At 37.4% G+C, this 25,331-nt stretch overlaps 1 protein-coding gene across 1 annotated transcript in view; it reads right to left on the bottom strand.

The window, feature by feature from the left end:
- The window catches only part of LOC134840728 (uncharacterized), a 486,809-nt gene that overhangs the window by 42,827 nt on the left and 418,651 nt on the right, over window positions 1–25,331 (bottom strand). The window contains exons 4-10 of the mRNA XM_063856739.1: window positions 22,715–22,920; window positions 22,306–22,462; window positions 21,373–21,551; window positions 18,147–18,254; window positions 17,666–17,821; window positions 17,210–17,388; window positions 1,226–1,367 (exon numbers count right to left, since the gene is read on the bottom strand). Coding sequence (XP_063712809.1) covers window positions 1,226–1,367; window positions 17,210–17,388; window positions 17,666–17,821; window positions 18,147–18,254; window positions 21,373–21,551; window positions 22,306–22,462; window positions 22,715–22,920 — 1,127 coding nt within the window. The remainder of the gene's footprint in view (window positions 1–1,225; window positions 1,368–17,209; window positions 17,389–17,665; window positions 17,822–18,146; window positions 18,255–21,372; window positions 21,552–22,305; window positions 22,463–22,714; window positions 22,921–25,331) is intronic.

The raw sequence follows: 25,331 nt of genomic DNA, 5'->3' as shown, positions 1-25,331 counted from the left end.
TTCCGAATGCTGAAATAGATTTTTGTTTCAGGTACATCGGAAGACCTCATCGTCTATCCTGCTACATTAACTTCACTGGCTTCCAGTTTCTCAGTGTATTAAATTCAAGTCTCTGGTTTTTCTCCGCAAAAGTCGGAGTATTTGGATGGAATTGCGACTACGATACCGCAACGATTTGCAACAAACCAAGGAAAGCTAGTATACGTCTATCTATGGGACGTTCACAAAAATATGGGACAGTCTGACCCGTAGGCTTAAACTAGAATCGGATGAATTGACATAAAGGAAAAAACTGAAAACCCACCTAATCTAAAAAAAAAACTTCTTTTGAGAACAGAACACCTCTGAGAGAAGAAAAGGTGTCAAAAGAAACACATGAATGATGAACAAAAGAATGAATGAATGATAACATATCAAGAATGAAAGAACAAAACCAGGTTATCCGAGCATTGCTCTTATAATAATTTCAGCACCTTCTCTTTCACGCACTTTGGCATTCGGCATTTGTTTTGCGAAGAACCCAAAATATTGAATTTAGTTCTTAGAACAGGGCCCAACAGCGGACCTACGTAAAGAGCTGAACAGCTCGTATGTTAGCTCTTTCCCTCGCCAGGCCAATACACTGTCTTAACATAGCACACCACCATACAACGAACCAAGCCGAAGTTAAAGTCTCACAACGATAAGAGTTGAAGTATATACTGAAAAGAGCCAACAAACAGATGAAAAGAGTCTTGAAAGCAAGGTAATAGAAAAAAAACGTTCGAATTTCAAAGAAAAACTATACGACCTTGAAGCTCTTTGAAACTCAATAACAATTTATGATTAACAGTTTTTTTGATAAAATTAACCCAATTTGAGAAAACTGGACCAATAGGAAAATTTTTAATTCTGCTGGGAAATCTCAAAATTACAATTGCAAAGTAAAATTTAGAAAATAGAAGTCGATCGCGTTTTTGTGACCTTAACACTTACGCTGTTCACTAGCGGAGCTTGCCTTCTTTTTAACAAAAGAAATGAACTGAAGTGAAAAATAAATCAAAGTCAACCCACGAAAAAAAAACAGTTGAACGTGAAAAAATCCAAGACTTTCCTGAAAAGCAGAAAAAAATCACCAAGACCTACATTAGACTATTCACTACGCTGATGACTCTCAAACATTTAATTTAATGAAAGAGTCAATTGAGATCTATCTCATATATAAATCGAGTGTGTTATAACTTACTCGGGTCTTCTTGCGACTGTCCGCTGTGGTGTTGTCGTCGTCTCCTCCTTTCATGCTTCCCTTGAGGAGAAACAACTTGAGGTTCTCCAGTTGCTGTTGCTGTTTCTTCACTTCCTGCTGCTGCTCTGCGTCCATTTCATCTCTGCTTCGTTACACACACCCATGCATTCAAATCTCGCTTATCTTTCCCTCATTTCCACTACTTTAAAATCTTTCTAGACAGTCCAAGCGGAGCTAGCGAATAGAAAATGAGACGGAAATAACAAAAGCGAAAAAAATGAAAGCAATTTCAGCAAACAGTCCAAAAACACAAACACCAGTAATAAATAAGCTTTCGGTATTTACCAAGCGACACCTAAGCCGACAACAAGTGGGTAGACGCCAATTGATCTGAGAGCCAAAAAAATGCCATTAAAAATGTCATAAAAATTATGAGCTATTAAGTTTTAATATTTTGAATCTTGCAACAAAAACTACCTGAATTTTTTAAAATCAATCATTTTGTAACCAAAAACGATAACCAACCTTCAATTGAACTTTTCTTTTCAATTGAACCTTCAAGTGACACCCAATATGAAAGAAGAAAAAACGATTTTAAACAACAGCAGAGTTGGCAAAAAATAAAGTATGATCCAAGAATATAAAAAGAACTCGAAAAATAACTTCTTTTTAGCAAATTAGGCCAATAGAGAAGGTTGGAAAACTGTAAAAGATCACAGAAACCGAAAAAGAACTTATTATTAGCCAATTAGGCCAATAGAGAAGGTTGGAAAACTGTAAAAGATCACAGAAACCGAAAAAGAACTTCTTATTAGCCAATTAAGCCAATAGAGAAGGTTGGAAAACTGTAAAAGATCACAGAAACCGAAAAAGAACTTCTTATTAGCAAATTAAGCCAATAGAGAAGGTTGGAAAACTGTAAAAGATCACAGAAACCGAAAAAGAACTTCTTATTAGCAAATTAAGCCAATAGAGAAGGTTGGAAAACTGTAAAAGATCACAGAAACCGAAAAAGAACTTCTTATTAGCAAATTAAGCCAATAGAGAAGGTTGGAAAACTGTAAAAGATCACAGAAACCGAAAAAGAACTTCTTATGAGCAAATTAAGCCAAAAGAGAATGTTGGAAAACTGTAAAAGATCACAGAAACCGAAAAAGAACTTCTTATTAGCAAATTAAGCCAAAAGAGAAGGTTGGAAAACTGTAAAAGATCACAGAAACCGAAAAAGAACTTCTTATTAGCAAATTAAGCCAATAGAGAAGGTTGGAAAACTGTAAAAGATCACAGAAAACGAAAAAAGAACTTCTTATTAGCAAATTAAGCCAATAGAGAAGGTTGAAAAACTGTAAAAGATCACAGAAACCGAAAAAGAACTTCTGATTAGCAAATTAAGCCAATAGAGAAGGTTGGAAAACTGTAAAAGATCACAGAAACCGAAAAAGAACATCTTATTAGCAAATTAAGCCAATAGAGAAGGTTGAAAAACTGTAGAAGATCACAGAAACCGAAAAAGAACTTCTTATTAGCAAATTAAGCCAATAGAGAAGGTTGAAAAACTGTTAAAGATCACAAAAACCGAAAAAGAACTTCTTATTAGCAAATTAAGCCAATTGAGAAGGTTGGAAACCTGTAAAAGATCACAGAAACCAAAAAAGAACTTCTTATTAGCAAATTAAGCCAATAGAGAAGGTTGGAAAACTGTTAAAGATCACAAAAACCGAAAAAGAACTTCTTATTAGCAAATTAAGCCAATAGAGAAGGTTGGAAAACTGTAAAAGATCACAGAAACCGAAAAAGAACTTCTTATTAGCAAATTAAGCCAAAAGAGAAGGTTGGAAAACTGTAAAAGATCACAGAAACCGAAAAAGAACTTCTTATTAGCAAATTAAGCCAATAGAGAAGGTTGGAAAACTGTAAAAGATCACAGAAAACGAAAAAAGAACTTCTTATTAGCAAATTAAGCCAATAGAGAAGGTTGAAAAACTGTAAAAGATCACAGAAACCGAAAAAGAACTTCTGATTAGCAAATTAAGCCAATAGAGAAGGTTGGAAAACTGTAAAAGATCACAGAAACCGAAAAAGAACATCTTATTAGCAAATTAAGCCAATAGAGAAGGTTGAAAAACTGTAAAAGATCACAGAAACCGAAAAAGAAACTCTTATTAGCAAACTAAGCCAATAGAGAAGGTTGGAAAACTGTTAAAGATCACAAAAACCGAAAAAGAACTTCTTATTAGCAAATTAAGCCAATTGAGAAGGTTGGAAACCTGTAAAAGATCACAGAAACCAAAAAAGAACTTCTTATTAGCAAATTAAGCCAATAGAGAAGGTTGAAAAACTGTAAAAGATCACAGAAACCGAAAAAGAACTTCTTATTAGCAAATTAAGCCAATAGAGAAGGTTGGAAAACTGTTAAAGATCACAAAAACCGAAAAAGAACTTCTTATTAGCAAATTAAGCCAATTGAGAAGGTTGGAAACCTGTAAAAGATCACAGAAACCAAAAAAGAACTTCTTATTAGCAAATTAAGCCAATAGAGAAGGTTGGGAAACTGTAAAAGATCACAGAAACCAAAAAAGAACGTCTTATTAGCAAATTAAGCCAATGGAGAAGGTTGGAAAACTGTAAAAGATCACAAAAACCGAAAAAGTTTTTTCCTGAAAAAACGAAAAAAATCATCGCGACCTATATAAGAGTCTGAAATACGTTCATCAACTCTTAAAAAGGAAATGAACTGAGCTTTAAAAAGAAACCTTCAAACCGCGAAAAACCAAATTTGAGCGTGAACAGAAGTAAGACTTTCTAAAAGAAAATTATTCGACCTTTATAAGAGTCCTCATTACGTTCATTGACTCTTAATAATAAGAATAGCCAGTTGGCTGGGCAAGTAGCAAAGAAAGATCCGACGATAACAAAACACATGAGCAAAACTAATGTTTAAAATGGTGTCGCCTTTTGTTCGTGAGGTGAGAGGATGTGATACATCTGGCAAAGGGATACAACAGTTAGTATCGCAAGGGCTAAAAAGTGACTTTTTTCTGGGAAGGGTTTGTTCAAAGCTTTACATCTTTTGCCTTGCCCCTTGTGATGATGTGTGAGAGTTAGATTATGATAGTTATGAAAACATATTTGATAAAATGTGTGCTGCTGTCCTTCGTTAACTAATGAATACTTCACAATGCACTATGATTGCATTGGTGTTATTGAACAGATGGAATGCATGAGTGTGTGTGCTGCTGTCCTTCGTTAACTAATGAATACTTCACAATGCACTATGATTTCATTGGTGTTATTGAACAGATGGAATGCAAGAGTGTGTGTGCTGCTGTCCTTCCTCAACTAATGAATACTTCACAATGCACTATGATTTCATAGGTGTTATTGAACAGATGGAATGCATGAGTGTGTGTGCTGCTGTCCTTCCTCAACTAATGAATACTTCACAATGCACTATGATTTCATTGGTGTTATTGAACAGATGGAATGCAAGAGTGTGTGTGCTGATGTCCTTCCTCAACTAATGAATACTTCACAATGCACTATGATTTCATTGGTGTTATTGAACAGATGGAATGCAAGAGTGTGTGTGCTGCTGTCCTTCCTCAACTAATGAATACTTCACAATGCACTATGATTTCATTGGTGTTATTGAACAGATGGAATGCAAGAGTGTGTGTGCTGCTGTCCTTCGTTAACTAATGAATACTTCACAATGCACTATGATATCATTGGTGTTATTGAACAGATGGAATGCAAGAGTGTGTGTGCTGCTGTCCTTCCTCAACTAATGAATACTTCACAATGCACTATGATTTCATTGGTGTTATTGAACAGATGGAATGCAAGAGTGTGTGTGCTGCTGTCCTTCCTCAACTAATGAATACTTCACAATGCACTATGATTTCATTGGTGTTATTGAACAGATGGAATGCAAGAGTGTGTGCTGCTGTCCTTCCTCAACTAATGAAAATTTCACAATGCACAATGATTTCATTGGTGTTATTGAACAGATGGAATGCAAGAGTGTGTGTGCTGCTGTCCTTCCTTAACTAGTGAATACTTCACAATGCACTATGATTTCATTGGTGTTATTGAACAAATGGAATGCAAGAGTGTGTGTGCTGCTGTCCTTCCTCAACTAATGAATACTTCACAATGCACTATGATTTCAAAGGTGTTATTGAACAGATGGAATGCAAGAGTGTGTGTGCTGCTGTCCTTCCTCAACAAATGAATACTTCACAATGCACTAAGATTTCATTGGTGTTATTGAACAGATGGAATGCAAGAGTGTGTGTGCTGCTGTCTTTCCTTAACTAATGAATACTTCACAATGCACTACGATTTCATTGGTGTTATTGATTAGATGGAATGCAAGAGTGTGTGTACTGCTGTCCTTCCTCAACTAATGAATACTTCACAATGCACAATGATTTCATTGGTGTTATTGAACAGATGGAATGCAAGAGTGTGTGTGCTGCTGTCCTTCCTTAACTAATGAATACTTCACAATGCACTATGATTTTATTGGTGTTATTGAACAGATGGAATGCATGAGTGTGTGTGCTGCTGTCCTTCCTTAACTAATGAATACTTCACAATGCACTATGATTTCATTGGTGTTATTGAACAGATGGAATGCAAGAGTGTGTGTGCTGCTGTCTTTCCTTAACTAATGAATACTTCACAATGCACTATGATTTCATTGGTGTTATTGAACAGATGGAATGCAAGAGTGTGTGTGCTGCTGTCCTTCCTCAACTAATGAATACTTCAGAATGCACTATGATTTCATTGGTGTTATTGAACAGATGGAATGCAAGAGTGTGTGTGCTGCTGTCTTTCCTTAACTAATGAATACTTCACAATGCACTACGATTTCATTGGTGTTATTGATTAGATGGAATGCAAGAGTGTGTGTGCTGCTGTCCTTCCTCATTTAATGAATACTTCACAATGCACTATGATTTCATTGGTGTTATTGAACAGATGGAATGCAAGAGTGTGTGCTGCTGTCCTTCCTCAACTAATGAAAATTTCACAATGCACAATGATTTCATTGGTGTTATTGAACAGATGGAATGCAAGAGTGTGTGTGCTGCTGTCCTTCCTTAACTAATGAATACTTCACAATGCACTATGATTTCATTGGTGTTATTGAACAAATGGAATGCAAGAGTGTGTGTGCTGCTGTCCTTCCTCAACTAATGAATACTTCACAATGCACTATGATTTCAAAGGTGTTATTGAACAGATGGAGTGCAAGAGTGTGTGTGCTGCTGTCCTTCCTCAACAAATGAATACTTCACAATGCACTAAGATTTCATTGGTGTTATTGAACAGATGGAATGCAAGAGTGTGTGTGCTGCTGTCTTTCCTTAACTAATGAATACTTCACAATGCACTACGATTTCATTGGTGTTATTGATTAGATGGAATGCAAGAGTGTGTGTGCTGCTGTCCTTCCTCAACTAATGAATACTTCACAATGCACAATGATTTCATTGGTGTTATTGAACAGATGGAATGCAAGAGTGTGTGTGCTGCTGTCCTTCCTTAACTAATGAATACTTCACAATGCACTATGATTTTATTGGTGTTATTGAACAGATGGAATGCATGAGTGTGTGTGCTGCTGTCCTTCCTTAACTAATGAATACTTCACAATGCACTATGATTTCATTGGTGTTATTGAACAGATGGAATGCAAGAGTGTGTGTGCTGCTGTCTTTCCTTAACTAATGAATACTTCACAATGCACTATGATTTCATTGGTGTTATTGAACAGATGGAATGCAAGAGTGTGTGTGCTGCTGTCCTTCCTCAACTAATGAATACTTCAGAATGCACTATGATTTCATTGGTGTTATTGAACAGATGGAATGCAAGAGTGTGTGTGCTGCTGTCTTTCCTTAACTAATGAATACTTCACAATGCACTACGATTTCATTGGTGTTATTGATTAGATGGAATGCAAGAGTGTGTGTGCTGCTGTCCTTCCTCAACTAATGAATACTTCACAATGCACAATGATTTCATTGGTGTTATTGAACAGATGGAATGCAAGAGTGTGTGTGCTGCTGTCCTTCCTTAACTAATGAATACTTCACAATGCACTATGATTTTATTGGTGTTATTGAACAGATGGAATGCATGAGTGTGTGTGCTGCTGTCCTTCCTTAACTAATGAATACTTCACAATGCACTATGATTTCATTGGTGTTAATGAACAGATGGAATGCAAGAGTGTGTGTGCTGCTGTCTTTCCTTAACTAATGAATACTTCACAATGCACTATGATTTCATTGGTGTTATTGAACAGATGGAATGCAAGAGTGTGTGTGCTGCTGTCCTTCCTCAACTAATGAATACTTCAGAATGCACTATGATTTCATTGGTGTTATTGAACAGATGGAATGCAAGAGTGTGTGTGCTGCTGTCCTTCCTCAACTAATGAATACTTCACAATGCACTATGATTTCTTTGGTGTTATTGAACAGATGGAATGCAAGAGTGTGTGTGCTGCTGTCCTTCCTCAACTAATGAAAACTTCACAATGCACTATGATTTCATTGGTGTTATTGAACAGATGGAATGCAAGAGTGTGTGTGCTGCTGTCTTTCCTTAACTAATGAATACTTCACAATGCACTACGATTTCATTGGTGTTATTGATTAGATGGAATGCAAGAGTGTGTGTGCTGCTGTCCTTCCTCAACTAATGAATACTTCACAATGCACAATGATTTCATTGGTGTTATTGAACAGATGGAATGCAAGAGTGTGTGTGCTGCTGTCCTTCCTTAACTAATGAATACTTCACAATGCACTATGATTTTATTGGTGTTATTGAACAGATGGAATGCATGAGTGTGTGTGCTGCTGTCCTTCCTTAACTAATGAATACTTCACAATGCACTATGATTTCATTGGTGTTATTGAACAGATGGAATGCAAGAGTGTGTGTGCTGCTGTCTTTCCTTAACTAATGAATACTTCACAATGCACTATGATTTCATTGGTGTTATTGAACAGATGGAATGCAAGAGTGTGTGTGCTGCTGTCCTTCCTCAACTAATGAATACTTCAGAATGCACTATGATTTCATTGGTGTTATTGAACAGATGGAATGCAAGAGTGTGTGTGCTGCTGTCCTTCCTCAACTAATGAATACTTCACAATGCACTATGATTTCTTTGGTGTTATTGAACAGATGGAATGCAAGAGTGTGTGTGCTGCTGTCCTTCCTCAACTAATGAAAACTTCACAATGCACTATGATTTCATTGGTGTTATTGAACAGATGGAATGCAAGAGTGTGTGCTGCTGTCCTTCCTCAACTAATGAAAATTTCACAATGCACAATGATTTCATTGGTGTTATTGAACAGATGGAATGCAAGAGTGTGTGTGCTGCTGTCCTTCCTTAACTAATGAATACTTCACAATGCACTATGATTTCATTGGTGTTATTGAACAGATGGAATGCAAGAGTGTGTGTGCTGCTGTCCTTCCTCAACTAATGAATACTTCACAATGCACTATGATTTCATAGGTGTTATTGAACAGATGGAATGCAAGAGTGTGTGTTTTGCTGTCCTTCCTCAACAAATGAATACTTCACAATGCACTAAGATTTCATTGGTGTTATTGAACAGATGGAATGCAAGAGTGTGTGTGCTGCTGTCTTTCCTTAACTAATGAATACTTCACAATGCACTACGATTTCATTGGTGTTATTGAACAGATGGAATGCAAGAGTGTGTGTGCTGCTGTCCTTCCTCAACTAATGAATACTTCACAATGCACAATGATTTCATTGGTGTTATTGAACAGATGGAATGCAAGAGTGTGTGTGCTGCTGTCCTTCCTTAACTAATGAATACTTCACAATGCACTATGATTTCATTGGTGTGATTAAACAGATGGAATGCAAGAGTGTGTGTGCTGCTGTCCTTCCTCAACTAATGAATACTTCACAATGCACTATGATTTCATTGCTGTTATTGAACAGATGGAATGCATGAGTGTGTGTGCTGCTGTCCTTCGTTAAAAAACGAATACTTCACAATGCACTATGATTTCATTGGTGTTATTGAACAGATGGAATGCATGAGTGTGTGTGCTGCTGTCCTTCCTTAACTAATGAATACTTCACAATGCACTATGATTTCATTGGTGTTATTGAACAGATGGAATGCAAGAGTCTGTGTGCTGCTATCCTTCCTTAACTAATGAATACTTCACAATGCACTATGATTTCATTGGTGTTATTGAACAGATGGAATGCAAGAGTGTGTGTGCTGCTGTCCTTCCTCAACTAATGAATACTTGACAATGCACTATGATTTCATAGGTGTTATTGAACAGATGGAATGCATGAGTGTGTGCGCTGCAGTCCTTCGTTAACTAATGAATACTTCACAATGCACTATGATTTTATTGGTGTTATTGAACAGATGGAATGCATGAGTGTGTGTGCTGCTGTCCTTCCTTAACTAATGAATACTTCACAATGCACTATGATTTCATTGGTGTTATTGAACAGATGGAATGCAAGAGTGTGTGTGCTGCTGTCTTTCCTTAACTAATGAATACTTCACAATGCACTATGATTTCATTGGTGTTATTGAACAGATGGAATGCAAGAGTGTGTGTGCTGCTGTCCTTCCTCAACTAATGAATACTTCAGAATGCACTATGATTTCATTGGTGTTATTGAACAGATGGAATGCAAGAGTGTGTGTGCTGCTGTCTTTCCTTAACTAATGAATACTTCACAATGCACTACGATTTCATTGGTGTTATTGATTAGATGGAAGGCAAGAGTGTGTGTGCTGCTGTCCTTCCTCAACTAATGAATACTTCACAATGCACAATGATTTCATTGGTGTTATTGAACAGATGGAATGCAAGAGTGTGTGTGCTTCTGTCCTTCCTTAACTAATGAATACTTCACAATGCACTATGATTTTATTGGTGTTATTGAACAGATGGAATGCATGAGTGTGTGTGCTGCTGTCCTTCCTTAACTAATGAATACTTCACAATGCACTATGATTTCATTGGTGTTATTGAACAGATGGAATGCAAGAGTGTGTGTGCTGCTGTCTTTCCTTAACTAATGAATACTTCACAATGCACTATGATTTCATTGGTGTTATTGAACAGATGGAATGCAAGAGTGTGTGTGCTGCTGTCCTTCCTCAACTAATGAATACTTCAGAATGCACTATGATTTCATTGGTGTTATTGAACAGATGGAATGCAAGAGTGTGTGTGCTGCTGTCCTTCCTCAACTAATGAATACTTCACAATGCACTATGATTTCATTGGTGTTATTGAACAGATGGAATGCAAGAGTGTGTGTGCTGCTGTCCTTCCTCAACTAATGAAAACTTCACAATGCACTATGATTTCATTGGTGTTATTGAACAGATGGAATGCAAGAGTGTGTGCTGCTGTCCTTCCTCAACTAATGAAAATTTCACAATGCACAATGATTTCATTGGTGTTATTGAACAGATGGAATGCAAGAGTGTGTGTGCTGCTGTCCTTCCTTAACTAATGAATACTTCACAATGCACTATGATTTCATTGGTGTTATTGAACAGATGGAATGCAAGAGTGTGTGTGCTGCTGTCCTTCCTCAACTAATGCACTACGATTTCATTGGTGTTATTGAACAGATGGATTGCAAGAGTGTGTGTGCTGCTGTCCTTCCTCAACTAATGAATACTTCACAATGCACAATGATTTCATTGGTGTTATTGAACAGATGGAATGCAAGAGTGTGTGTGCTGCTGTCCTTCCTTAACTAATGAATACTTCACAATGCACTATGATTTCATTGGTGTGATTAAACAGATGGAATGCAAGAGTGTGTGTGCTGCTGTCCTTCCTCAACTAATGAATACTTCACAATGCACTATGATTTCATTGCTGTTATTGAACAGATGGAATGCATGAGTGTGTGTGCTGCTGTCCTTCGTTAAAAAACGAATACTTCACAATGCACTATGATTTCATTGGTGTTATTGAACAGATGGAATGCATGAGTGTGTGTGCTGCTGTCCTTCCTTAACTAATGAATACTTCACAATGCACTATGATTTCATTGGTGTTATTGAACAGATGGAATGCAAGAGTGTGTGTGCTGCTATCCTTCCTTAACTAATGAATACTTCACAATGCACTATGATTTCATTGGTGTTATTGAACAGATGGAATGCAAGAGTGTGTGTGCTGCTGTCCTTCCTCAACTAATGAATACTTGACAATGCACTATGATTTCATAGGTGTTATTGAACAGATGGAATGCATGAGTGTGTGCGCTGCAGTCCTTCGTTAACTAATGAATACTTCACAATGCACTATGATTTCATTGGTGTTATTGAACAGATGGAATGCAAGAGTGTGTGTGCTGCTGTCCTTCCTCAACTAATGAATACTTCACAATGCACTATGATTTCATAGGTGTTATTGAACAGATGGAATGCATGAGTGTGAGTGCTGCTGTCCTTCGTTAACTAATGAATACTTCACAATGCACTATGATTTCATTGGTGTTATTGAACAGATGGAATGCATGAGTGTGTGTGCTGCTGTCCTTCATCAACTAATGAATACTTCACAATGCACTATGATTTCATTGGTGTTATTGAACAGATGGAATGCAAGAGTGTGTGTGCTGCTGTCCTTCCTCAACTAATGAATACTTCACAATGCACTATGATTTCATTGGTGTTATTGAACAGATGGAATGCAAGAGTGTGTGTGCTGCTGTCCTTCCTTAACTAATGAATACTTCACAATGCACTATGATTTCATTGGTGTTATTGAACAGATGGAATGCAAGAGTGTGTGTGCTGCTTTCCTTCCTCAACTAATGAATACTTCACAATGCACTATGATTTTATAGGTGTTATTGAACAGATGGAATGCAAGAGTGTGGGTGCTGCTGTCCTTCCTCAACAAATGAATACTTCACAATGCACTAAGATTTCATTGGTGTTATTGAACAGATGGAACGCAAGAGTGTGTGTGCTGCTGTCTTTCCTTAACTAATGAATACTTCACAATGCACTATGATTTCATTGGTGTTATTGAACAGATGGAATGCAAGGGTGTGTGTGCTGCTGTCCTTCCTCAACTAATGAATACTTCAGAATGCACTATGATTTCATTGGTGTTATTGAACAGATGGAATGCAAGAGCGTGTGTGCTGCTGTCCTTCCTTAACTAATGAATACTTCACAATGCACTATGATTTCATTGGTGTTATTGAACAGATGGAATGCAAGAGTGTGTGTGCTGCTGTCCTTCCTTAACTAATGAATACTTCACAATGCACTATGATTTCATTGGTGTTATTGAACAGATGGAATGCAAGAGTGTGTGTGCTGCTTTCCTTCCTCAACTAATGAATACTTCACAATGCACTATGATTTTATAGGTGTTATTGAACAGATGGAATGCAAGAGTGTGGGTGCTGCTGTCCTTCCTCAACAAATGAATACTTCACAATGCACTAAGATTTCATTGGTGTTATTGAACAGATGGAACGCAAGAGTGTGTGTGCTGCTGTCTTTCCTTAACTAATGAATACTTCACAATGCACTATGATTTCATTGGTGTTATTGAACAGATGGAATGCAAGGGTGTGTGTGCTGCTGTCCTTCCTCAACTAATGAATACTTCAGAATGCACTATGATTTCATTGGTGTTATTGAACAGATGGAATGCAAGAGTGTGTGTGCTGCTGTCCTTCCTTAACTAATGAAAACTTCACAATGCACTATGATTTCATTGGTGTTATTGAACAGATGGAATGCAAGAGTGTGTGTGCTGCTGTCCTTCCTCAACTAATGAATACTTCACAATGCACTATGATTTCATTGGTGTTATTGAACAGATGGAATGCATGAGTGTGTGTGCTGCAGTCCTTCGTTAAAAAACGAATACTTCACAATGCACTATGATTTCATTGGTGTTATTGAACAGATGGAATGCATGAGTGTGTGTGCTGCTGTCCTTCCTTAACTAATGAATACTTCACAATGCACTATGATTTCATTGGTGTTATTGAACAGATGGAATGCAAGAGTGTGTGTGCTGCTGTCCTTCCTTAACTAATGAATACTTCACAATGCACTATGATTTCATTGGTGTTATTGAACAGATGGAATGCAAGAGTGTGTGTGCTGCTGTCCTTCCTCAACTAATGAATACTTCACAATGCACTATGATTTCATTGGTGTTATTGAACAGATGGAATGCATGAGTGTGTGTGCTGCAGTCCTTCGTTAAAAAACGAATACTTCACAATGCACTATGATTTCATTGGTGTTATTGAACAGATGGAATGCATGAGTGTGTGTGCTGCAGTCCTTCGTTAAAAAACGAATACTTCACAATGCACTATGATTTCATTGGTGTTATTGAACAGATGGAATGCAAGAGTGTGTGTGCTGCTGTCCTTCCTCAACTAATGAATACTTCACAATGCACTATGATTTCATTGGTGTTATTGAACAGATGGAATGCAAGAGTGTGTGCTGCTGTCCTTCCTCAACTAATGAAAATTTCACAATGCACAATGATTTCATTGGTGTTATTGAACAGATGGAATGCAAGAGTGTGTGTGCTGCTGTCCTTCCTCAACTAATGAATACTTCACAATGCACTATGATTTCATAGGTGTTATTGAACAGATGGAATGCATGAGTGCGTGTGCTGCTGTCCTTCGTTAACTAATGAATACTTCACAATGCACTATGATTTCATTGGTGTTATTGAACAGATAGAATGCATGAGTGTGTGTGCTGCTGTCCTTCGTTAACTAATGAATAATTCACAATGCACTATGATTTTATTGGTGTTATTGAACAGATGGAATGCATGAGTGTGTGTGCTGCTGTCCTTCCTTAACTAATGAATACTTCACAATGCACTATGATTTCATTGGTGTTATTGAACAGATGGAATGCAAGAGTGTGTGTGCTGCTGTCCTTCCTTAACTAATGAATACTTCACAATGCACTATAATTTCATTGGTGTTATTGAACAGATGGAATGCAAGAGTGTGTGTGCTGCTGTCCTTCCTCAACTAATGAATACTTCACAATGCACTATGATTTCATAGGTGTTATTGAACAGATGGAATGCATGAGTGTGTGTGCTGCTGTCCTTCGTTAACTAATGAATACTTCACAATGCACTATGATTTCATTGGTGTTATTGAACAGATGGAATGCATGAGTGTGTGTGCTGCTGTCCTTCCTCAACTAATGAATACTTCACAATGCACTATGATTTCATAGGTGTTATTGAACAGATGGAATGCATGAGTGTGTGTGCTGCTGTCCTTCGTTAACTAATGAATACTTCACAATGCACTATGATTTCATTGGTGTTATTGAACAGATAGAATGCATGAGTGTGTGTGCTGCTGACCTTCGTTAACTAATGAATACTTCACAATGCACTATGATTTCATAGGTGTTATTCAACAGATGGAATGCATGAGTGTGTGTGCTGCTGTCCTTCCTTAATTAATGAAAACTTCACAATGCACTATGATTTCATTGGTGTTATTGAACAGATGGAATGCAAGAGTGTGTGTGCTGCTGTCCTTCCTCAACTAATGAATAGTTCACAATGCACTATGATTTCATAGGTGTTATTGAACGGATGGAATGCATGAGTGTGTGTGCTGCTGTCCTTCGTTAACTAATGAATACTTCACAATGCACTATGATTTCATAGGTGTTATTGAACAGATGGAATGCAAGAGTGTGTGTGCTGCTGTCCTTCCTCAACTAATGAATACTTCACAATGCACTATGATTTCATAGGTGTTATTGAACGGATGGAATGCATGAGTGTGTGTGCTGCTGTCCTTCGTTAACTAATGAATACTTCACAATGCACTATGATTTTATTGGTGTTATTGAACAGATGGAATGCAAGAGTGTGTGTGCTGCTGTCCTTCCTCAACTAATGAATACTTCACAATGCACTATGATTTCATAGGTGTTATTGAACAGATGGAATGCATGAGTGTGTGTGCTGCTGTCCTTCGTTAACTAATGAATACTTCACAATGCACTATGATTTCATTGGTGTTATTGAACAGATGGAATGCACGAGTGTGTGTGCTGCTGTCCTTCCTCAACTAATGAATACTTCACAATGCACTATGATTTCATAGGTGTTATTGAACAGATGGAATGCAAGAGTGTGTGTGCTGCTGTCCTTCCTTAACTAATGAATACTTCACAATGCACTATGATTTTATTGGTGTTATTGAACAGATGGAATGCATGAGTATGTGTTGTGTGCTGCTGTCCTTCCTTAACTAATGAATACTTCACAATGCACTATGATTTCATTGGTGTTATTGAACAGATGGAATGCAAGAGTGTGTGTGCTGATGTCCTTCCTTAACTAATGAATAATTCACAATGCACTATGATTTCATTGGTGTTATTGAACAGATGGAATGCAAGAGTGTGTGTGCTGCTGTCCTTCCTCAACTAATGAATACTTCACAATGCACTATGATTTCATAGGTGTTATTGAACAGATGGAATGCATGAGTGTGTGTGCTGCTGTCCTTCGTTAACTAATGAATACTTCACAATGCACTATGATTTCATTGGTGTTATTGAACAGATGGAATGCATGAGTGTGTGTGCTGCTGTCCTTCCTCAACTAATGAATACTTCACAATGCACTATGATTTCATAGGTGTTATTGAACAGATGGAATGCATGAGTGTGTGTGCTGCTGTCCTTCGTTAACTAATGAATACTTCACAATGCACTATGATTTCATTGGTGTTATTGAACAGATAGAATGCATGAGTGTGTGTGCTGCTGTCCTTCGTTAACTAATGAATACTTCACAATGCACTATGATTTCATAGGTGTTATTGAACAGATGGAATGCATGAGTGTGTGTGCTGCTGTCCTTCGTTAACTAATGAATACTTCACAATGCACTATGATTTTATTGGTGTTATTGAACAGATGGAATGCATGAGTGTGTGTGCTGCTGTCCTTCCTCAACTAATGAATACTTCACAATGCACTATGATTTCATTGGTGTTATTGAACAGATAGAATGCATGAGTGTGTGTGCTGCTGTCCTTCGTTAACTAATGAATACTTCACAATGCACTATGATTTTATTGGTGTTATTGAACAGATGGAATGCATGAGTGTGTGTGCTGCTGTCCTTCGTTAACTAATGAATACTTCACAATGCACTATGATTTCATTGGTGTTATTGAACAGATGGAATGCAAGAGTGTGTGTGCTGCTGTCCTTCCTTAACTAATGAATACTTCACAATGCACTATGATTTCATTGGTGTTATTGAACAGATGGAATGCAAGAGTGTGTGTGCTGCTGTCCTTCCTCAACTAATGAATACTTCACAATGCACTATGATTTCATAGGTGTTATTGAACAGATGGAATGCATGAGTGTGTGTGCTGCTGTCCTTCGTTAACTAATGAATACTTCACAATTCACTATGATTTCATAGGTGTTATTGAACAGATGGAATGCAAGAGTGTGTGTGCTGCTGTCCTTCCTTAACTAATGAATACTTCACAATGCACTATGATTTCATTGGTGTTATTGAACAGATGGAATGCAAGAGTGTGTGTGCTGCTGTCCTTCCTTAACTAATGAATACTTCACAATGCACTATGATTTCATTGGTGTTATTGAACAGATGGAATGCAAGAGTGTGTGTGCTGCTGTCCTTCGTTAACTAATGAATACTTCACAATGCACTATGATTTCATTGGTGTTATTGAACAGATGGAATGCATGAGTGTGTGTGCTGCTGTCCTTCCTCAACTAATGAATACTTCACAATGCACTATGATTTCATTGGTGTTATTGAACAGATGGAATGCATGAGTGTGTGTGTGGGAGAGAGAGAGAGAGAGAGAGAGAGAGAGAGAGTGGATGCCTGTTTGGGTTGCCTGTCCCCTGCTGGTTGCCCTGCAGCTGGTGGACCTTTTTGAGGAGAGTGGCGATCAACTGCTCCTTGCGCCTCATCTCACTCTCCAGCCGTCTGATCATGGCCGTGTCAGCCACTATCTCGTTCTTCTTCTCCTTGTTCCTGATCCTCTTGGCCGTATTCGCAAACTATTACAAACATCCTCATCCCACCACATCACATACAACATCATAGTCACACATTACTTTGTAACCAAACACTATTTTAACACTCTTCCTTCCACTGCACGTCATCTCTTGCTCCCAACAATCGCTATGAGTGCATTTTGAGGTCCAACCCCTCCCCCCCCCCCCATTGAAATAAAAGCATTCGTAAGTTCATTTGACTAATTGAGCTAATCTGTTCTATTTCCCACAATGGATGCGAGCAATGAGAATTGGTTGTTCCCTTCTCCCTGTCACTAACCCTCAGAGTAGAAAGAGTCTCTTCATAGTCCCAGGGGGACACTGTGCAGAGGATGCATGTCTTCGCAGATCCCCCGATCGAGTTCTGCAGAATGCGGGTGAGTTTGGAGTTCCTGTAGCTGACGTGCTGGTTTCCAGAGGTCACTTGGTTGATCACCTGCACACAGACATCACCATCAAAAGTAACCAGTCAGGTGACATGACACACAAGGCCACTGCCTTCTTCCATCCATAATTACCATTGTGAATCAGTTCAATCAACAAACAATCTCATGTAAAAAAAAATGATGTTAGAGTCTAGCGTTGAGCTAGAAAAGCTGATGGAAAAAATATTTGTGAATATAACACTTTGTTGAGTTGATAGTTGCCACTCAGACTAGTGCTCATAATTTGAGCTGAACTTGAATAGTAGTTGTTAGAGTGCTCTTCTAGTTGTGTGGTGTGGTGTGGTTGGTGGAATAGCATAGCATAGCATAGCATACCATGTTGAGCTGCATGAGACTCTGGTTGATGTTGATGCCCTCCTTCAGTCTCTCCCCCTCCGCCTTCGTCTGGGCCAACTTCTCACTGCCCGCCAGATCCACCAGACTCTACACACACACACACACAACATTCTTTCAATCTCATAGCAAGCAATACAAAACACAGCGCAAAATCATAGAAACATGAACAGTTCAAATTTCACATGAAAAAATAGGTTTTGTCTCGGATGTTGATAAACAGCCTAACCAACCATTGATAATCATGACCAAGCGGCAACTGATGGAAAAAACAACTGTACAAAAAAGGGTGTAAGAGGTTGCCAATGTAAGTTTCGAGAAGATTGAAAAAGCCTAACCAACCATTGATAATCATGACCAAGCGGCAACTGATGGAAAAAACAACTGTACAAAAAAGGGTGTAAGAGGTTGCCAATGTAAGTTTCGAGAAGATTGAAAAAGCCTAACCAACCATTGATAATCATGACCAAGCGGCAACTGATGGAAAAAACAACTATACAAAAAAGGGTGTAAGAGGTTGCCAATGTAAGTTTCGAGAAGATTGAAAAAGCCTAACCAACCATTGATAATCATGACCAAGCGGCAACTGATGGAAAAAACAACTGTACAAAAAAGGGTGTAAGAGGTTGCCAATGTAAGTTTCGAGAAGATTGAAAAAGCCTAACCAACCATTGATAATCATGACCAAGCGGCAACTGATGGAAAAAACAACTGTACAAAAAAGAGTGTAAGAGGTTGCCAATGTAAGTTTCGAGAAGATTGAAAAAGCCTAACCAACCATTGATAATCATGACCAAGCGGCAACTGATGGAAAAAACAACTGTACAAAAAAGGGTGTAAGAGGTTGCCAATGTAAGTTTCGAGAAGATTGAAAAAGCCTAACCAACCATTGATAATCATGACCAAGCGGCAACTGATGGAAAAAACAACTGTACAAAAAAGGGTGTAAGAGGTTGCCAATGTAAGTTTCGAGAAGATTGAAAAAGCCTAACCAACCATTGATAATCATGACCAAGCGGCAACTGATGGAAAAAACAACTGTACAAAAAAGAGTGTAAGAGGTTGCCAATGTAAGTTTCGAAAAAAGCCTAACCAACCATTGATAATCATGACCAAGCGGCAACTGATGGAAAAAACAACTGTACAAAAAAGGGTGTAAGAGGTTGCCAATGTAAGTTTCGAGAAGATTGAAAAAATTTCCAAAACACGAGCAAAACTTCAAAAACTGTACATTTTTAAGGCGATAAATTTTTCATCAAACATTAAGCCGACACCATTTGTGCGGCAAATAGTCGCAATCTGTTCTTTTGATTGAACCCTTAACCTCAGATTTGGCAGGGTAGGTTTCAAGAAAAAGAGGCCAATCCAAAAAATGGGTCAAAAACTCACTCCCACTGAAGTTTTCGAGGGCAGCAGAACGTCCGATTAAAAAAAAAGAGACTAGCGGAAAATCCAGGCACACAGGTAAGTAGGCGAGCTCTCCATTAGTACCAATAGCAGTTTTCGAGAAACATTCAATTTTTTACGAAAAACCAAAAATTTAATCAAACAATATCATATTATCTAGTTTTTATCAAACAAAAAAAAACAGCAACTAATTAACCAGATGCAAAAATATAATGCTATGGAGCGAATGTTATCCAGATATAAAATGCAAAGTTGCCATCAAACAATGAGTAACATTATTTGCAAATTAGGTTTATGGTCCGTCTAGGAAAGTCTTTTATACGCCTGATCAAAAACGTTGGCTCAGCAAACAAGTCCCAGCTAATGTTCTAGTCTTCAAAACTTTTTGTCAAAAAGAGGGAAAAGTTAGAGTTCGAAAATTTGCAAACAACAGAACAAATTTCATTTATAGCAAAAACTGTTTGAAGCAAAATTGAAAAACCCAAGCTTTGGAAAGAAAGCATCGAATTTCATCTTATTACTAATTTTCACTCGTAAAAACGGTTTCCGAAAAATCAATTAGCCTAAATTCCTAGTTTTTGACCGATTCAATTGTTCAAGGTCACCGATTTGCCAATAATTTGACGTAAACTATAAAATGTCACTGACGAATTTTGTTAACCATTGTCCTCTATAGCTTTTAACAAATTTATCGGACAACATATTAAATTTTAGAAATAACTCTGACCTAAAGCTGAAACTTTTTAAAGATAGTTTTTTGAAGTTTCGCGCTTGTCTTTTTGTTGGCGTTTTAGGTGTTCTTTTCTATTGAAAGAATTCATGTCAGATAGCTGCTGAATGAAAAGTATTCTGAAGTTAAGAGCTTTTGATAGTTCAAATGAAGTTTCGTAAATCGGTTCTACCTTGAACTCTATTTCACAGTATCAAGGTCAAAATTAGTTCAGACATTTAGGACGTCCGATAAAATTGTTAAAAGCTATACACTGCTGATTTAAATTATCCGGACAGAACGAAAAAAAAATGAAACTTCAAACGCGTTTTTCTCAAATTGGGTCAAGATTAGACAAAAAGTGAAGAGAACAAAAATTGCTTAGAATTTCACAACTTTTAAATAATTGGCGCAATTTTTTTTTTGGAGATTTAACCCTTCATAAAATTTGTTGGGCTGCGTACGATGCTTCTTTTGATATAATTTTCTCATCAGTTAACAATGTAGTTTCAGCACAATTCTCGTTTAATTAAAAACAAAATGATCCATTTTCGGGGTAAAATTTTGGTTAAGAGTTTCGGATATAAAATTGAACCATACGAATTCTGGTGAAATTCTACGCAACTTTTGTTCTCTTCACTTTGTGTCTACTCTAAAGCCAATTTGAGAAAAAAGCCTTTGAGATTTCAAATTATGCTCGTTTTGTCCGATTAAGTTAAATCAGCTCTGTATAACAATTGCTTAAACATTGCGTTTACAGCTTTGTCTCCGACCAAGTATCCGATGCAATTAGTGAATTGATAAAATGAAACGATGTCCTTTCATCTTCTATTTCTTTCTCTACATTTATCCATCCGGGAGCTTGAATCTACCACAGCTCAAAGTTTACCTTTGATCCAAACGCAGTTTATTTCTCTTGGGTCCTAAATTTGAAAACTACGGGCGCAAGTTGTGAACTTTATAATTACTGCTTTCACTCTTTGAAGCTATCATTGGCAATTTATTGGAACTAAAATAGGTCTGCCTGTTTGGACGTTTGTTTATTGGTTGTTGTTTTTTTAACAACTGCACACTGAGGAGGAGGGAACTGACCAGGTGTCCCATGGTTAGGGTGTCCTCGGAGTCCTTGCTCTCGATGGTGATTCTGAAGACGGAGTGGGATCTGCTGCTCTTCTCGTTCACAGCAGTGGCGCCCGTCTTCCTCGCCAGCTGCCCCACTCTCAAGTGCTCAAACACGTCCTCCTCACACGCAACCACCGACTCATTCAGTCCTGAAACACTTACTCACTCACTCACTCACTCACTCAGTCAGTGAGTAGCAAACTAAACGAACACTATCACATTCACAATTGAACTCCACTAGTATAAACAGGATACCAGTATCATCCTGTAATCATCATCACGCTACTCGGTACATGAGACGACAGGCCACATCCTAACCAACACGATGTACAACGAGCAGTTCCAATTTCAGCGCTTCAAACTTCTCACAAATGCAATGTAGAAAATTGCGTGTATCGTCGTCTTAAAGTCCCACCAAAAGCGGTTTTTCATCTTAACAGCTGTCGTCTTATTGACCGGAAACCACTCATAAGGCTCATTTACAAATATAGGAACTTATGCCATCTACTCGAAAGAACACCGATACCAGTCTGTTAGTAAGAGCACCCCTTCTCTAAAATGGGGCACCAAAAATTTCACAAACATTTTCGCATTGAGACAATATTCATATCTGCAAATGTTCACGTTTCTCGAAAAAGTTCACTTAGCTGTGACAGAGTGCATGCAAAACATCATTTTAATCTCATACCAAATGGGATAGCCACGAAAATAATAGCCATAGACAAAGTGTTCTTCTCAAAATAGAAAGCAAAAGGGAATAGGGAATGCAATGCAATGCATCATTATGGCGCAACAATGGAGATGAGAGAGAGAGCACATAAGTGATGGAACTGTCCCACCTGTATGTGTGAGTAAGTGTCAACAAACTCAACGCAAACAAGCCTCCAAGGTCTGACAACTCACCACACACATAAGGCTCCCTGTTTTGGTCTTCCTTCACCTCCAAGAACCTGTTCTGATTATTTCGGTCAGGTGATCTTTCCGCCAGCAGATCGGTGATTCTCTCAAGATATATCTCGAAGTAGGAAACTCGGAGAAGATAAGCGCGGTCACTTTGCTCCTGTATAACAGAGATAAAGTTGTCTTTTTATCTGTTTATTCACAAATCTAGATATTCGACATTTAGAAAAAAACTACTGAGTTGCAGAGTGTTCCAATCTTAAATTTTGAGCAGAAGTAGAAGAATTAGGAAGTAGATGCCTGTCTCTAAGTGGCTAAGATAACATCACTTTTAGAATTCTGCGATGTTTTAAAAAAAAAACAATGGAAAAAATCTTTCAGTGATACTAGGAATGACTTGTCAGTCGCCTACCTGAGCGATAGTTTCGAAGATTTTCTTCACTGAGAGCGGAATGATCCCTGGCTCCTGTGCAGTGCCACTCATCGTGTGCGTTTTGCCAGAGCCAGTTTGGCCATAGGCGAACACAGTTCCATGGAAGCCCTTCAGTACTGCCTCCACGATAGGGTCCACTACTTGCTGCACATCCCGCGTGCTACTCCTCTGACCGTACACCACATCTAAATAGTGAACCGTGAAAACAGTTGCCACTTTCTCAAAATTAATCTTTTATTCATTCAATTTTAGCAATCATTTTGATAACTTCTACTTCATTTCCCTCGGGACTTGTCATAGTATTTACAAAGACACGGAGAGGATATTGACAGCTAGCGGCTAGAGAAGTAGACGGAATTAACCAACCAAACCGAAGACATAGACAAAAAAATTGAAAGTAAAATATTGAAATTAAAGTAAAATGCGAAAAATTTAATTTAAGAAAAACAGTCGAGCAACAACCAACAGCAATAAGTAAGCTTTCAGTATTTACCAAGTATCCACTTAACCAAAAACACGTGGGTAGACGCCCATAGAGCCTAAAATAAAAAAAATAACCATATGAAAATTTTGTAATAAAAAAATTTGAAATTTGAGCGATTAAGTTTCAACTTTTACACCACAGCCGACCTGAATTATTAGTTTTCCAAATATTCATCAATGTTTCCCTTCAACGACACAAAATAAGTTGATTAGGGCAATAACACATAAACTGAAACTGATTAGGCCAAATAAAACCTTCAAGCCTAAAAAATACAAGTGGAAGCTATATACTAAGTCAGGGTTAGAAAATTTCCAATAACAAGAGTAAATCAACACAACACAAGAAAAAAACGTGATTTGGCAAATAATCTAACTTAACAAACGAAAGAGAAAAAAGAAAGAATTCATTTCTCATTGTTAATGGTAAATATGCATATAACGATAATTTAAACATGAAGCACCAGAAACAGTGAGGGGACAGTTAACGAACCCAATTGGGTTACAGAGCACTGCCCGTTTTATCAAATTCAATGCGAAAATTTAGATCTTCAAAGAAAAAGAAAACTATATAAATCTGAGAAAAAATAGAGAAAAAAATACTTAAGTTTGAATAAACATAACGCAGCAGATTTATGGCATTGTCTAGACAAAAAACTATAATCAGGCCATTCAATTTTTACCGAAAGTTTTTTTTCCATTTCATACATACTGAAAAAAAAACGAGCCGACCGGGACTCGAAAACCACGTTAGGAGGCAAGGACAAATTTGTCTTCTCCAGACAAAGTGGGAACGATACTGGAAGTTATTAAGGTTCAAAAATGAAGCAAGTTCAATTTCTCACTGATTTGTAAGAAAAATTAAGTTATCGGAAAAAATATAGTACCCAATTACAAGCCACTTTCTCTCGCAAGCGAAACAAGGATCGTTTTTAGCAACTGAAAAGATATTTCAGGATGCTTGATGAAGACTGCACTTCCATTACTTGATTAGCTCTAACTTCTACCAAAAATGACAATAAGAGATAACATCAAACAGCCGCTTTAAGCTTCACCTTTTTAATTTCCGAAAAAAGATACGAAGCTTTTGTTAAACTCATGAATCTTTTACGATCAATGAAACTAAGCCAATTTCACAAAAATGTATAAAAAATTAGTTTTATTTTTCGTGAAAAGACTGTACTTCAATTTCTCTTTTCTGGCATAATGGTACTTTAATGACCTTCACTTTAATGCACTTGAATGTCCTTCCTAATGCCCTTTCATGCCAAATAATTCACTTGGGTTGTGGTTTGAAAGTTAGTAAAACTTAATCGCCTTAAAGTTTTTTGATAACCATTTCGTTTGACATTTTTTTTCGAATCAAGGTGCTTCTACGCACACACTGATCGGCTAAGAGCTGCTCGATAAAAACAAAAAGCTAATTTGATGTTGGTAGTTGTTTCTCGACTCTTTTCCTGAAATTGAACTTTTCATCTTTTCTTTAAAAAAAAAATCAGTTTTTTTAAACATTTTTTCAAGCTTGGTTATTTCCATTCTCTATTCTATTCACTAGCCTGCAATGCTACGCTTTGTTGCATCGTAAGTGATGCGATGCTCCGCTTGGCTGCTGTTTTTTTTTATGCTTAATTAAGTACCACAAATAATTATCGTAATAGCTCGAGTCATACGCCATATTAAGACGCTTTCAGTCTTGATTCGAACAACAGATTCGAAAAAATTGCTCTGTGTCGAGAAAAACCAGTTATTTTGTGATTTTTGGCCTTATTTCAAGCAAATAAGGTAAGCGAGCAGGCTTTTTCTTTTTGTCCACCTTAGCATTTACCAGAAATAACCATCGTGCGGGTGAAGTGATTTATCATATTAAAGCCTTTTCAGTTCTGATTCAAAAGACAGAAAAATTTTCAAAAGGTTGTCCCAGTGTCCAAAAAAATCCGGGTTGAAATTTATTTTTGAGTTTAAGTCTAATTTTGAGCAAGTAAACCAAACAAACAGGTTTTATTTTTGAAAAATAAGCCATAACAATTTGTTTTTTTAAGTAGTTTTTGAAGTTTCTTGCGCCGTTTTTGGATCAGAAAAAAATTTCAACTGATTTTTTTTGTTTTAGCACAACATT

This window comes from Symsagittifera roscoffensis, chromosome 2, assembly GCF_963678635.1.
Source record: "Symsagittifera roscoffensis chromosome 2, txSymRosc1.1, whole genome shotgun sequence".
Lineage (NCBI taxonomy): Eukaryota > Metazoa > Xenacoelomorpha > Acoela > Convolutidae > Symsagittifera > Symsagittifera roscoffensis.
This window is presented reverse-complemented; position numbering and strand designations above follow the sequence as displayed.